General features: G+C 36.4%; 1 protein-coding gene across 1 annotated transcript; it reads left to right on the top strand.

Moving 5' to 3' along the window:
- The first annotated feature begins 3,343 nt into the window (after positions 1-3,343).
- On the top strand, positions 3,344-12,804 carry LOC112160940 (ephrin-B2a). The gene is made up of 5 exons (XM_024295859.2): positions 3,344-3,872; positions 4,366-4,652; positions 5,519-5,611; positions 9,221-9,328; positions 11,057-12,804. Exons 1-5 carry the CDS (start codon positions 3,766-3,768, stop codon positions 11,449-11,451), a joined length of 990 nt encoding a protein of 329 aa, XP_024151627.1. The 5' UTR covers positions 3,344-3,765; the 3' UTR covers positions 11,452-12,804.
- The last annotated feature ends 3,773 nt before the right edge of the window (positions 12,805-16,577 follow it).

Here is a 16,577-nt window from a genome sequence, read left to right on the forward strand (position 1 = left end):
CAATGAGACATTTAAACCAACAAGCTAGTTTATCATAAGCCAGTTTCCCTCAGAGACCAGATTTAACAAATTCTCACACACTTTGTGTGTTTTTGTCCTGAGTCAAAATGTTTTTCTAAGTCATCTGCAATAATGAGTACTTTTACATGTAACCAGGTTACAATTGGGTTTCTGTCAAGTATCCAGGTTTTATAGATGTCATGTAAGCTAGTTTCACAATTCCCAATGGAAAACCTGCTGACCCTCAGCAATCATCTTAAAACAGTCAACAGGTGGATGGAGTGATGATGCCCCTTTGAGGGGGAAGTATGGAACCTGTGCACCTAAATCTATAAAATGATGCACGATAATCAAGCTTTACAAAATGCAGATTACTCAAGCAGCTGCATCAAAAGAGCATTCCTACCTGCAGCAAATATAATCTACAAAGAGTCCACAGTGACCTTGTGACCTTTTTATTGGCATGTGCAGACTACTGCAACAATCAATGTCCCTTTAGGGATTCATTGATTAGCTCTGTTTTTGTCTAAATTGAAATGGATTTATTCATTATGACCAGCAATGGTGGAGGTAATTTTTTTAAGTACCAAACCTAAAGAAAAGTATTTAAACTATAAAGGGTGCATGAAAGGATTTGACAGTCTCCGTGACTGACAGTTGAAGATACACTTCAACTGTCAGAGACAGAATCTAAAGCAAAAAAGAATCCAGGAAATTGCATTGCATGATTATTTTTTTTAAATAATAATTTGTATATCTCCTTCAAATAAACAAGAATTCTGTCCCTCACATTCCTGCTGCTCTCCTCCATTTATTACCTGTAATAATGACACTTGTTTGAACTGGTTATTTATATAAAAGACACCTGTCCTCACCCTTAAACAGTCAGACTGCAACCTCTCCACCATGGTCAAGACCAAAGAGCTGTCGAGGAACACCAGAGACCAGATTCTCCACTTGAACAAGTCTGGGATGAACCAGTCCTCAACTAGCAGCTCAGTGAGAAGAGATCAACTGTCGGAGCAGTTATTAGAAAACCAAATTAATACAAGATCACTGACTATCTACCTTCACCCGGAGCTCTATGAAAGAGCTTCCTTGGTGGAGTACACATGATCAGTGATCAAACAGTCTAGAAATATATAGAGGGAACCAGTGAATGACCTGAAGAAAGCTGAGAGTAACAAAGTATTAGTAACACAACATCATCATGGGTTAAACTCATGCAGAGCTCCAGAGATCCTCCTGCCTGAACCAATCTGTTTACAGTAATCCCACTAGCTTACAGCCCCTCACAACTCCAACCTAACATTAGCAGTGCAATAAAAATGCTGAGCAACATTAGAGCTATCCAGTTTTTAGCCAGATGCCAGCTCAGATTAAAAAAAACAAAGACGTTCATGGATCTATTCATCTGCAAGTGAGTGCATCGGAATAGAGCGGAGCAGGATGCTTGTTGCCTAACTATTATAGCACTTGCATTTTTTATCTGCTCCTGTTTCACGGCGACATGAACAAAGAAATGCTCAGAAATCCTATTGTAATCCTTATTTTCTCTCATGATAAAAATGTCACAAGAACATGTTAAAAACACCAAGAACATGATATTCATTTATTTTTCATCATTTATTTCGTTCTTTTTCCTTTTAAGATAATGTTTTGCCTTTTTAAATAGAAATTATATTGTTGACAGGATTTTATGTTTGATTAATGAGAAGCACTTTCATTAAATTTAAAGTAAAACGTATAAAATTAAAGATCATTAAAACATAATTACACTAGGGAGCATTAAACATTTTCAATATCAAAAGCAGTTTTAGAAAACCCTACAAAGGATGGTTCGCAGCTCAGATTTTCTCAGCAGGAGGGAAAAAAATGTTTTAACATTAATTTCTGTCAAACCTTCTCCATTATAATGGCTCTATAGAGGGAAATGTCTTGGTCCAAGGTTAAAAGGCCCATTTAGAATGATGTGTTTCAAAATAATTTACACATCAAGTAATAAGATCTTAAGCATCATAAAAATGCAGAGAACTTCCTTTTAACCTAAAGAACCTGGGTGAAAGCGGACACCACATTAAAATTACAGATATGACACAAACTTGGGCATTAAAAAGCAGCAGAGAGTCAACTGAATTCACAAAAGCACAAAAGAAAGTCAATGTATATTTGCTCTGAAGAAGGAAAGCTGATAGTAAAAAAAAAAAATCTCTACATTAACCACCTAATCGGATTAGTTTTCTCGTTGTTTGTTTACATTACAAAAGCGTACCAATCCCAAGATTATGCTGGCATATATGCATATGTCTATATTTATAATAAAACTCTTATCTACGCTGCTATGGACATTAGAATTTGAGGATTTTTTCCCTTAAATTTGCATTTTGGGCACACACGTTAGTTTTTTGTGTGCACAAAATGCTCATATTTAATAATTAAATTCAAATTTCTACGCTCAGAATGCTAATTTTTACACAAAATGTTTTTGCTCTGAAAAAATGCTAATTCATATACACAAAATGCAAACTTGTGCCATAAAATGGTAATAACATTCAAGTTTGTGCACACAACATAGCCTACTTGTGTGCTCAAAATACTATTGTATGAGTACAAAATACTATGTGTCCACAAAATGCTAATTTGTACAAACAAAAGGCAGGCACAAAATACTAATTTTATGTGCGAAAGCTCAATTGTATGCACAAAAGGCTAATTTTTATGCAAAAATTCTGATATTTACACAAAAAGCAAAACAATGTAAAAAAAAAAAACAAATAAAATGCAAGTTTGTGCACACAACATACTACTTTGTGTGCTCAAAATACTATTTTGTATGCACAAAATACTAGACTGTGCACACAAAATGCTAATTTGTACAAACAAAAGGCCTGTTTGCAAGCACAAAAATTCAAATTTTATGCACAAAATGCTTGTTTTTTTATGCATAAAATGTTTATTTCTTCACACAAAATGCAAATGTTTGTGCACAAAAAGCACATTTGTACCCACAAAATGCTATTTTTATGCACAAAAGGCTTATTTGTATGCACAGTGTTATTTTTATGCACAAAACACTTATTTTTTGCACTACTAATTTTTAAGCACAACATGCTTTTTGCACATAGTGCTAATTATTATGCATAAAAAGGTTAATAAAATGCAAGTTTGTGCACATAATATACTGTGCGCAAAATTCTAATCTAAGTGAACTATTTTTATGTCATGGCCAAGAAACTGATAAGATGTACTAAAATCGACTAGCTTAAAGCTTAAAATTAAACACGTTTAGTCCTTTTTCTTTTGTGTAGAACTTGCCTTTTTTTTCTTGTCTTGAATTGTACAAAAAAATGTAAAAATGAAATAAAAATAAAGATAATTCTGCATAAGGTATGCTATTATGTGTTTTTCAGATCTGAGTTAAAAACTATGAAGATGAAAGCACGTGCCCACCCACTCTCCCGCGCGCGCGCGTGGTCTGTAAAAGGGTGGATCGGTCAGTCAGCTGATGACTAAAACACTCCACTCCATCTCTGCGCTCCATTTCGTCACACGAGCGATTCTCCAGCCAATTACGCGCAATGTGGAAGATTTCATCCAACCGCTGGAGGACGGCTGACAATTTAGAGGGATTTCTCTTGGAAATGCGTCCTCTGCGCGCACCTGGAACCACCGGAGACATGGCGAGGAGACAGACTGCTGCCACTTTTCATTTATGATACTCAGCCGAGGGGTTTTATTTCCTTTTTCTTCAGCATTTTTCCTGTGATGGGGAGAAGCGCGCGGGGCTGCGCTGCTGTGATCCTGCTGGCCATCGTTTGCTCCTGCCGTGCTGCCACACTGGAGTCTATCCTGTGGAGCAGCTCCAATACAAAGTATGTTTGACAAGTCTGTGCTGCTGGAACTTTGTCCATCGTCAGATCAGAGTGTTTGCTTTTGAAATCAACAGGTGCTCCTCTGATTCACGGAAAAAATGTCAGTGACTTCTCATTTACACTTGAAAACAATAGGTTTGCAGCTATTTTTGTCATATAGAATAATGTCAATCATTTAGGTGACTTTCATTCTAAATACCTGAATCTCAGCTTAGGTTTCAAACTGGATGCTCTATTTTCAATTTACAAAAGAAAGGGGGGAATGATTTTTTTTTTCAGACTTGTTGCTGAGCAATTCTGCTGTGCAGCAGAGAAAAAGATTGTCAGGATTCTGCAAAGATTTTTTTTTTTTATGTGTTCATTGATGTTTGATTCCCTTTTTTTATTTGTCACTGTATTAATGTTTAAACCTGCCACTGTGGGCTTCATTAACTCATGCAGAGAACTATGAAATGGCTTCAAATGTTTGAAAACAAATGTTTTTGTGTCACAGATTTAAAGCTGGAAGGGGACTGGTGCTCTTCCCTCAGATAGGGGATAAGATGGACATCGTGTGTCCGCGGGCAGACGGGTCTGCTGGGGGGAGCAAGGAGGAGTTCTACAAAGTCTACCTGGTCTCTCGAAGTCAGCTGGAGAGCTGCTCGATCGACAAGATGGACACCCCCCTGCTGAACTGTGACAAGCCTTACCGGGACGTGAAGTTCACCTTCAAGTTTCAGGAGTTCAGCCCCAACCTGTGGGGGCTGGAGTTCCTCAAGGGGAGGGATTATTACATCACCTGTGAGTGAAAGCTCAGCTGTAGAGCAGAAACTGTGAATTTGCTGTTTTCCTCAAGGTGGAATGACATTTTAACCTTTCAAAGCAAAAGTTTCTTTTTCTCTCGCTGTGGCGTGTAAACCCTCATCCCCTTGGCCTCCTCTCAGTGTGTCAGCTTGTGTGAGAATCAAAAGCGCGCCCTCGTTATTGGACCGCTGTCGGTTAAAACAGCATCTCAGTGCATCGTGATGCATGAGATGGAGAACAAATCTGACCGCGTAGCCTCGCCCTCCTTGCCATGCCATGACAGAACACTTCGCTCTGGCAGGCCAGTGTGATTCCAAGGGCTTACATGCCCCAAATCACACAAGGCTTTTACAGCATCAGGCAGATTTGATGGGAGCTTTCACTGCAATGTGGCTTGTAGCCTGTGAAATGTTATCTGACCTAAATGCTGCTAACAAGTGTGCTCGTTTGTAAGTGACAGGGGTGAATCGGAGTTCTTTTAGCACGTTCTCCAGTCTATTTATGTGAATTTTCCGAAGTGAGCTTCAGTGTCTGCTGTGGGAGTTGCTGCTGAAAAGAAAGAAATGTTTTATTTATTTGATGTTTTTATTCCAAGGCTGTATGTAGGGCTAAAATAATTTGTAGTTCACTTCTCTGTGGTACAGTGAGAACATATACAGTTGCAGATCTATCAGCTGAAAGCAATGCTAAAGTTCTGCAAAGCATGTCATTACATGCTGGCTGCATGCAACCTTAATTTGTGCTGCATTTTTATGTCTCCTGGTAATTCTGATGAAAAAAAAACATTAGTGCACAATAAATTATGCCATTTTATATCAAACAAATTACATTTGACTAATCAGTTTATTTAATCTGTTTATCAGCCACATCTACAGGCTTTCTGAGAGGTCTGGACAACACCAACGGAGGGGTGTGTCGGAACAAATCAATGAAGCTGGTGTTAAGAGTCGGCCAAAGTGAGTACCGTATGTTTCTACTTTGGGGGAAAGCTGGAGGATGGACACACATACACACACAAAAACGCACACGCATTGGCAAAGCTTTGCAGCAAATTCTGCCAAAGAGACTGCAGCAGCAGATCTTTTTTTTTTTTTTGGTTAAAATGTTGGACAGATAATGCAATAATATCTTCTCTCTTTGAATTAAGTGGTCAGATAATCTGGTCATCCAGTCATTCTCTCGAAGAGAGATTGCCATCATGAATTATTCTATTTCAAATCCCTTATTCAAACTGCCAGCAGCTTAAAACCATCCGTATTATCCTGCATACGATCAACTGAAATGGCAGTCGATACCTTTCATTCGTCCCTCCTCGTCTTAACATCAGAACAGCCAATACGCTTATCATTTGGTGCTCCAATCCTGTGTTAAAAAATCATGCTCCTATTTACTTTAAATGCTCTCAGGATAACAAAGCTCGGCAATGCATGCATTTCTTGCAGCATCGTACAGGTATTCTTCTGACGTGTATCCTTGTATATAAAAATATACACTTGTTTATACAAGAGTTGCATTAGTGTGCAATTAAGCAGCTGTTAAACAGCTTTTTTTACATGTTTTTTTCCATCTCAGGCCTAAAATGAAGTTTTTCGTCGTCCTTTTAAAGCTCCAGAATTAATAAGTTTTTTTTGCAATAAATTATTCATTTATTCAGCATAAGAGATGAAATATCAGCATTTCGTGTGCTTCTCGTGCTGATCATAACTGAAAATATGAAGCTGTTTTCCTGCTGTGTTTACAAATTTTCCTGATGTAAACAAACCTTTCTAACAGCAAAAGAATTTTTAAATAACTTTGGCTCATTTCTACTGTTTTTTTTTCTCTAGATTTATTTAGTGTTGTGGCAGTCACTTGCTGGGAAGTCCTTGCTGTTATTGCCAGAAAGAAATTAGCAGATTTTTTTTGTCAAAACTTGGTGCTAAATGGTAATTATTTTAGGAAAGTCATTGGTAAATTAATGATTATGCACCTAAACAAAGCATAAAAGACTGTAGAACAGAGTGAGCTTGTTAGATATCTGAGTCCAGAACAAATGGAAATTTTTATTAATGTGATGGCCTCCCAAATCAATACATTAAATTAAAGGAGATCGTTTGTTTATTTGCTGCATTGAAAAGGTCATAAAATAGATTTTTATTTATTCTTTGTTAGACATTGTATTACTTGGTGGCCATTTAATGTTCTGCTGTTTACTTGAATGTGAAATTCACATTTTACAGCATTTAAATAAACTTGTTTTTTAAGCAAAGCACTAAATGCAGAAGCCTAACAGATTTTAACATTTGTTTTTGGAAACGTTTTTCTGCAACAAATGTATTTTTTTAAATGCGTTGAGTTTAGAAACAAAGTTTTACCAAATCTATCAAAAATACCTATACTTATTTATGAAATGATAAAATAAATTCTGTTTTAAAATGTAAAAAAAATGAAGATATTTTTTGTCATTTTTCCAATGATGCTTTGTTGTTTTTTACTTTTGCATGAATTTATTCCACTATATAGTTCATGATTTCATGTCATTGCTGTTTTTAATGGTAGTTTTACAAAAATCATGGGATTCTGCAGACGTTTCAAGCTTTTAATTCTGCTAGAACATTTTCCAATAGATCAAACGGTCTAGTAGGAGTTATATCCGTTTGTTTCTGATAAATGGACAGAGTAGATTCAGATGTTTCTCCACAATAAATAAATTAATGTAGTATTCTGAAAAGAAATGAAAAAATGGAAAATGTTAAAAAATCATGAAGCCGACTTTAAATTCTGATATTGACAGATATAAAATATGTTGTTTTATGTTATCTCCCTGCACCTCAGAGTCCTGAACACTCCTAGAAAAGATTGACCAGAAGCAAAGCTTTAAATAAGAATATTAATCGCAATGTTAATGGATACATTTTTTACATCCTGTTTAGGGTCAAAAGACTTGTATTTTCATGTTAGTGCTTTAACAAATAACAAGTATTTTGTTGTAAGTATTTTGAGATTGGGGAAGTAACCACTCAGTATAAAAAAATTATTTTAGATTAATGTGAGAATTGTCAACTTTTTCATCATTTCTTTATTTTTGGTTTGATTAAATTTGAATTTTCTTGGAGTTCTTTGCAGTTAAGGACTTTATAGATGAGAGTCCTGGAGCCAAACCTCTAATAATGTGACAAAATTTACAAAAGACTCAAAGCCACCAGTTTTCAAAAATGTTATAAATGGATGTAGATGAGAAAAAAAAAAACAGTGACAGCTCATTATTCTTCAATTTAGTGATAATTATCATAACCTTAATGCTTGATTTACTCACTTTTTAGTGAAAAATTCTTTTAAAAACTTGAAAATGCATTCACAAGTTATCTAAAGAGGGAAAAATCCAAGCAAAAGCCTGATAACTCTTCCGTTAAAAGGAGAAGAAAATGGATTTAAAATACAAACTAGTTTACATTTTCCTGATGTGTTCCTATGGAAAGGCTCGAAATGAAGCCTGGAGTAACATTGAAGTACCTCGGTGTACTCCCATCATGGGCTATTTTCCTCCTCTGTCAGAGTTTCACTCAGAATCAAAGCAGCCTCTGAATACTCTAATTTGGTGTAATTTTGTTAGACTTGATCAAACTCTTGCAGCTTCATGCAGGAAGCTAATCAGCTGCAGAGCTGGTGGGGTGCACTTTTCATGAAATACCCATTTCCCATGAGAGAAACCTTAGAAACCTTAGGTGTTATAAATGAATAAATTAGACTTGTTTTTAATCAAAATAAATACAAATCTAAGTTTTGATAAAGAACAGAGTTTTTTTGTGATCTGACTGATGTTTTAAGTTGAGGGCTGCAACCTTCAACGCTGAAAGAGCCATTTGGTGCAGTTTTTTTCCAACCAAAACCCACATCAATATTAAGAAAAGTACACTTTATTTATATTTTCATGAACGTTAAGCCATTCATTTATGAAATGTGTCTTATAAATAATTACAATTATCAATTTAAAAGGGTGTTATATTTCTATTTTCATTACTGTTGGCAGCAGTACAGTTTCTTTCAGAATAAAATACATTTCCTGTCAAATAAGATCCTGCTGCAGTAGAATTACATGCAATTCTACTAGAACTTTACTTCTAAATAGCAACTAGACTTAAAATAAGAAAATTAGCATTGAACTAGTTATCTGACATGTGTGTGTTTTAATGGAATGATACATTTCTTAATGCCTCTTTATTTTATTGTAATCTCAGCAGTGGTATATAAAAAAATATTGCATTTTTACAGATGTAGTATTAATTCAGTTTAAAAAAGTAAAAAAAAAAAAGAAAGAAAATAAATGCCAACTCTTAGCAATCAAACCTGTTATTTATTCTTATTGTTAATAAAGCTTAAGAGTCACAATATGGCGTTAGAAGAGCCCCATGTGGAGGTGATAGTTCCTTTGCTTTAACTGGACATAACAAAGTAAAATCACAGATGAGTCAAAGATTTCTGTTATTTCAATCATTTTCACTAAAGTCTTACCTGACATGACCCCCACCTACACCGTGAAGCAATGTTCTGGGGCTAATATTCATAAGTTTTTCTTTGGATTCCAGACTCTTCAGATCCACCATCCACGCTTCAGGAGTCTCCGACCAGATATCCACCCACACCGCCCAAGTCCAAGGCCAAGGATGCCTCCATGAAAGAAAAGAACATTAAAAGTAAAGCTCACATTGGGACATACGGAAAATATTGTCTGGACAATTATGCAAAACTCACAATCAGTTGAATTAATGTTGCATAATATTTATATGTTTTTTTATATTTGCTTCTAATCATATTCACTTTGGAGATCATTAGGTACAAGAAGTTATAGGAATATTGTAATTTATGTTGTTCTTTTTCTTAAAATATGCAGCCTTGTCATGTGGATTTAACATTTTACACCACATTTGCACTTGAAAACAGCGAACATTCTGACACAAAAATGATTGTTTATTTGATTTAGTAAAAGGAATCCATCTGACTAAAGTTTTCCTGGACCGCATCCTACAGAATTGACTTTTGTTCATAAAAGTTTTTTTAAGTACTTAAAGTCCCACTCCAACTATGTTTTTTCTGTTGTAAAATCCTTTCCAGTGGTCTTTTAATAATCAAAATACCTATGTCGACATATTTTCTGCAGAGCAGCAGGAGCTCATTAGAAATTTACCTCTGAGTTGTTGGTGCTGAAGTTAGCCCTTTTAATTTCCCAGCATTCCTTTGTTTACACTCTCTCCTGATAGCTTATAGCTCCTCAAAAGCCCAAGCTAACATTAGCGTAGGAAAAAACAGAAATGTTGGAGCTATCCCGCCGTACAGTTTTGAGCCAGATGCCAGCTTAGACAAGGAAAATGAAGGCGTGCATGGATTGATTTGCCTGTAAGATGATGCAGCAGAATTGGAGCGGAGAAAGGAGACTTTATCCATGACGATGCTGAAGTTAGCTTTTGATTCACAGCTCAAGATCATGTATTTTTCACACTTGGACCACCAAAAAACAGGTCATGTTCAAAGCCTGCTGGACCTAGAGCACTTAAACCTGGATTTTTAAGAATTTTGGATAGTAAAAACAGTTTCTGATTTGTGAAACCTTTATTTGATTTGTGAAACTTTGAAACAGGATGTTTTTTTTGAACAGGGCCTGTCCTTAGGTGGTCTAAGTGTAGAAAAACGTGATTAAAATCTGTTTTTTTTCACAAATCAAATAAAGCTTTCACAATCGAAAACTATTTTTAATGTATTCTTTCCTATCCAAATCATAATTTAATCCAGGTTTGAGCTGTCTAGGTCCAACGGTTTTTGAACAGGACCTGTTTTTTGATGGTCCAAGTGTGAAAAATACATTATAATGTTCCTTTAGTTAGCTTGCAAATCGGAAGCTAACTTCAGCGTTGTCCACCACGGCAGTTGCTAAGTCACAAACTCAAGCTTTTTCAATCCTGATCCATCACTATTTAAATCAAGAAATATTCAGAAAAAAATGTCATCCTGAATTTTTTAATATATGTCCTCCATCACGACAAGAACTAGTTTCATCGGAGTGGGTCTTTAACTAACACAGGCTGAATAATTAAGCAAATTATTTTTAGGGTTAAATCCAAATCTTAGCATTGCATTATACAGTTTGTCAATGTCAAAGTCTAAATTTGATTAAACTGACCTTTTTTTTCTGAATCTGTAAATAAAATATTACAGACATTAAGCTGTATCTAAGTTGAGACATCAGTGGGTTAGGTGCTCTAGCTTCCAGTCATAACATGCCAAGGAAATTTATCACATCATTTGCTGGTGTTACTATTCTCCCGTTAGCATGTGCCAGCCGTGCTCTTACAGGGGTTTGGAATGTCTCAAACTGTTCAGATTCTGTCACACATTTCTACTTTTTCCTCCTTCATGTCTGGTGACAGATTTGGGCCTGGACACGGGGCAAACAAACCCTGGCGGGATCAGCGGCTCCAGGGCAGGACTCTTTATTTGGATCGTCTCCGGCTGTGTCACACTTCTTGTGGTTATTACCATTCTGCTGGTTGTGATGTGGAAGTACCACCAGCGCCGCTGTGTTCCTGACAGGCAGCAGCAGCCTGCCTCCTTGTCCCTCAACACTCTGGCTGTGCCGAAGCGGGACAGCATCAGCAGTGACAACATCGGCTCCGACCGAAGCGACATCGTCTTTCCTCTGCGGGCCTCCGAAAGCATGATCTGCCGTCACTACGAGCGCGTGAGCGGTGAATACGCGCCCCCTGTGTACATAGTCCAAGAGATAATGCCCCACAGCCCCACCAACGTCTACTACAAAGTCTAATGTCTCCTGGCAATCTTTTACTCAATATGTGGAATAACTTGTAAAAAATCAAACGTGTGGACTTCCATGGCTGCACCTGCCAACTGTAGGAAGCTGACATGAAAGCTGTGTTTCCCTGTCCCCATGTGTCAGACAGCTTACCACTCTGCAGGGGCTTCACAGGAAGTTTCATTTTCCAAAGTGAAGAGACAATTCAAGAGAAAACGTGTAAGATTCAGTCTGAATCTCACATGACTTGCAGAGAGCAGCGGTTATTTATGAAAAATGCATTTATTTATTTTGAACGATTCAGTATGTGGCAGTTGAGTGTTTTATTTAATTTATTCTCAAAGGATAAGATGGGATTAATGTGACGGATTTTCCATGGTTTAAATTCTGCAAACAATGAAAATACTGTCAAGTGAAAAGAAAATTAAATGGTTTTGATTAAAGAAAAAATCTATCAAGGTGTCCAAACCTTCTTATTGATGCTGCATGACTAAAAACCAGTGTGGATTCATAACTCCGGATCGATGTAACAGGAAAAGGAAACCGAGTGACAAACTGGTAAAAAATAATAGAGAAATGAAAGTTTTCATCAAGAAGGAAACAGCTGGAGGCACTTTTGTGGTTTTTGCCAACATGCTAAACGAGAACTGTTAGGCCACAGAGGCACAAACACGCGTGCCTGTTGCAGCTCACTCGTGCTTGCACAAAAACAGCCAATTCATTGCATTTTATACAATATTTGACTCTTTTAACTAAAATAGATTCTCCAATTTTTCACTCAAAGCAGATGTAAATTATGTTTCATTGGTGTTTTATATTAGAGCCCATCAGTAACCTTTAGTACTTCAGTTCTTATGACTGGAGTTCAGTATTTTAGTGAGTCAAGAACTATTTGAAATGACTGAAATGTGTTTTGTACTATTTTTTGAGTTATTTCCAGATAAGTAATTAGATTATCACGGCCAGTTCAGTGTCATGAAAGAAAAGACTTACTTAAAAAAATGGTCCCTCAACAGAAGTAAAAGGGAACTGTATAGGAAAAAAAAATAAAAATTAGTACAAGTGTGGAAAAAAGTGCTGCACGGTGTTGGATTTTTTTTTACATTTTTTGATATGCTAATATTTTTACCATGTTGAGACCAATAACTTGTGTAGAAAACTTTTGGAGAAATGTTTTTCTTATGCAATTCTAATTATATATATATTTTGCAGTTATCAAGAAATACAAATTTTGTGCCAGTAATGTGCATCCCTCACAATAAATGTACAAAAGTTACAAAAATGTAACTTTACAGATACTGCCCACTTTACCTGAGTAACAATACTTTAAATATAAATCTACTAAAGCATAAAAAACAAAAAAAAGTACATGGTACAATTAAACTACTCCCAGGACTACATTTTGTTAAGTAAATGTAATATTTGGTAAATGTTTCATCTCTGCAAATTACAGATATATTTTCAGATGATCTCATTTTGAAAAACCAACAAAATGAAGGTTTTCTCCTCGTCTTAACCATAAAGTTTTGAAAACCTTTTCGGTTCTAAAAGGGCATAAAAGCAACCCATGTTCTCACACTATCAATAAATGTTAGAGGTGTAAAGATTGATTGACTTAATTGATGAATTGATTTCTATTCCTATGATCCAACCAGATCAATCTGTATAAGGCAACTTGTTCACCTAATTGACCTGTCCCATTAAACATTGTTTCAAAATGAAATAAATCTATTAGAATCAATATTGGAAAATACCATTTGGATTGAGGTACAGTAGGTTTATTTTACTATAATGTAAAAATCTCATCACAACGGACAACATTCATGTGATGGCAGAAGAAAATGATCAAGCCGTCATTACAGTTCAATGTGTGGAAACACTGAATTTTAATGTGAAAAAAATAAGAGGGATAAACTTTGTGAAACTAAAATGTGAATGGATTTTCCTTTCATTCTTGTTTATTTGTTTGCTTGTACACATATTTAATGAAAACTCTAGAAAACTTCACCTGTACTGTTCAATACCAGGCATTTATCTCTGAGTCACACTGGTTGAAGTTTTGTCCTGGATTTATTTTAGGTCAATGAGTCTGATCAAACTGGATTTTTCAAAATGAACCAAGATTGACTATGATTTGGATCAACAACCACAAATTATGATATGAATCAAATCGTTAAAATGAATCATTACGCCTCTAATGAACGTTCAAAAAGCAAATAAAAAAAGTCCCTCTACCTGAAAAAAACCACTCAGTGTTTAATTATGTCTTGGTCTCTCCTGTGGCACCGTGTGAAGCACCCATGGGTGAACATGTTTCATGCTCTTTCAGCCACATCATGCGGCACATTTTCAACCTGTCAACTTCTGTGAGCTTCCTCTCCACAAGGGACACTGTTGCCACTCACAGAGCGAAGGCAAACAAGAGGATCTTCAGTAGAGAAAAGATGTACCACCAGCTTTTGCCCAGTTGTTTTTTATGTTGTGGAATATCAAGTTTTCTTCTTTACATTATTTTTTCTTTCTTTCTTTTAAAGTGGTAGAAATGCTGTAATATAACACAGAGGCTACCAGATGTAGCCTACACCACTACTCATAAATAGCTCACTCTTCTTAAAGTCAACATCTTTTGATCTGTTGTAAAACTGTTCCGATTTTAAGGCAAAATCAAAAAAATGGGTGTCATTTTGTAGGACAACTTTTGCAGAGCATCAGGAGTTCTTTAGAAATTCACATCTGAGTTGTCGGCAGAACTGTTGGTGCGGAAGCCTTCCCTCATTTTTTACATTCTCTCCCACTAGCTTCCAGCCCCTCACAACCCAAACCTAAAATTACCAGTGCAACAAAGATGGCGAGCAACATTGGAAGTATCTAGCCACACCATTTTGGATTTTATCATAAAATGTGCATGAATTCATTGTGTTCTAAGAATAAAAACTTGGATGATTTAAATTTACATTAATTTTTTCTAATGCCAAATTGTTTAATTACAATGCATTGTGGTCTATATTTGCAAATCTAGCGATCATTGAAACATGTCAGTTCTTTTCAGAGACTTCTATGTAATTTCAAAGGCACTGGATGTCAGAGTGGTAGATTTGGACGTCCCAAACACCCTATAGTGCACTAAGTAGTGAGGGAATTCGAACTCAGCCGCTGTTTTTGCCATGTGTCTTCACGCCCCCTCCCCTTGTAGTGATGCTAGCCCTTGTGAGATGTTTTTTTGTCCCATGTGAGGCTTCACATCTGAATGAGCCGTGGCCTGGAGAGGTGAGTTCAGTTGACCCCGGGGTCACTCTGAGACAATGGTGGCCTGGCTTCTATAGGAGAACAAAACAGAGACCCCCGGGCTCGTGGCCCCTGTTGTGGGAGGGGCTTGACTGCGGTGGGCCATTTTAGAAAAGAAGAAGCAGAAGTGGCACTGCGTCAAAAGAGGTGTTGTGGACATCAAGGACAGATGCTGTGGACCAACCGCTTTGATTCTTCGTAGTGTCAGAGAAATATTCGCTCTAAGCTGGAGTGCCAAACTATAACAAAAGTTTCACACCTCTATATGTTATATTTGTTTGAGTTAAATCAAAAACTGTCAGAAACAACTTCCTCTAATCTCACTATTTAATACCTACTGAAGGTTTTCCACCATTTGTCCAGAACAGGGGAGGCCAAAGGAGCTTTCATCTGACCCCACGGGACAAAGTAAAGTCTACAACCACCCAGCGTCCACCCACCCCCCACCTCACTTCCATATGCAGAGGAACTACAGGCTTTGTGTGGGGGGTTGGGGGTCATGACTGAGCGCTTCCACTCCCACAGTGTGCTCAGAGGAGTGGAGAGGAACGGCCATTCTGGTGTCAGGGTGAGGAGTTGTCCAGTTATTGGTTAGCCAGGAGAGGGATGATTGAAGCTGAGATGAAACAACAGCAAAGAAAAACTCTTTATAAACAACAACCGCTGTCTTTCTGAGGATCATCTGGTGATGGAAATGCAAAACTCCCTATCTTAAACTTCTTTAAACAGAGTCTCTGAGGGAATAGGCAATTTTAAGCAACAGAAAGTTCAATGAAAGAGGAGTGAGAGCTTCCTGTTAAGAATAGCATTATTGGTACAGTATTTAGATTGCTAGTTCCCTCTGCTGGCCAGCTTTTATACCGTATTAAAACTCTTCAAAATGCTGCTATTCCAGGGAAACATTGGCCTCCTTATCATCTAGCAGATTATACTTTCAGTCCAGAGAAGCTTAAATATGCATTAAATTAGGGGTGTAGGAAAATATCGATTCAGTGAAAAATCACGATACTTTATTTGGCGATACTTGTATCGATTTTAAAAACGTCTAAGGTGATTTTTAGTTGTAATTTAAAAGCAAACATGTAGATCAGGATTAATTTTGTTTTCTACTTAAATATTAGCCAAATTACGAAAAGAAAAGCACCATAAATGTGTTTGGGTAAAAACTTGTTTATGAGATACAGTTGCAGTGCTTAATTTTCTTCTGATCATTAAATAACACATAATTTACAATGTTATATTCACATTATTCTTAAGTCATAATTTAAAGAAATGGTAAAGTATTGTCTGGTACTGTATTGTGACATATCAGGATATGTATTGTATCATGACATGTGTATCGCGATACGCATTGTATTGCCAGACTCTTGCTAATACACTCTCCTACAATAATAAATACATGAGTTATGGTGCAAATAGAATAGGTCGCCACCTGCAAGTCTAAATTAAGGGCATTTATGGGCTGAAGTGGTTTGATGCATATTTGTATCAATAGGTGTTGGGGAACTTTTTTAAAGCTTCAATGAGTAGGTCAAAATAAAAGGAAAAGAATACATTTTGTTGAAAACAATCCATGTTGTATTATTGAACTATACTGTTTACTCTTTTAATATAAAATAGCTTGTTTTTTTTAATCATGCAACAATATTTGCAAAATTTTCCAAACAAATACATTGTTGGATAAATTTTCTTGAGGATCTTTAAAGAAAAAAAAAACGATTAAAAAGATGGATTGTAAGAGTGAAAAGGCCTTGCTCTGAGCGTAAAAATCATACTAAAACAACTAAAGCAGAAGCAATGTTAAAAGTAAAAAACAGAGAATTTACTATATTTAAACCTTGAAACGAAATAAT

This window comes from Oryzias melastigma, linkage group LG3 (assembly GCF_002922805.2).
Source record: "Oryzias melastigma strain HK-1 linkage group LG3, ASM292280v2, whole genome shotgun sequence".
Classification (NCBI taxonomy): domain Eukaryota; kingdom Metazoa; phylum Chordata; class Actinopteri; order Beloniformes; family Adrianichthyidae; genus Oryzias; species Oryzias melastigma.

Bases quoted from the DNA above. Each gene is read 5' to 3' on its own strand.
- LOC112160940 (XM_024295859.2), top strand. From the start codon at position 3,766: ATGGGGAGAAGCGCGCGGGGCTGCGCTGCTGTGATCCTGCTGGCCATC. The intron at 3,873-4,365 runs GTATGTTTGACA...TTTGTGTCACAG, and splicing joins TGGAGCAGCTCCAATACAAA to ATTTAAAGCTGGAAGGGGAC. The intron at 4,653-5,518 runs GTGAGTGAAAGC...TCTGTTTATCAG, and splicing joins GAGGGATTATTACATCACCT to CCACATCTACAGGCTTTCTG.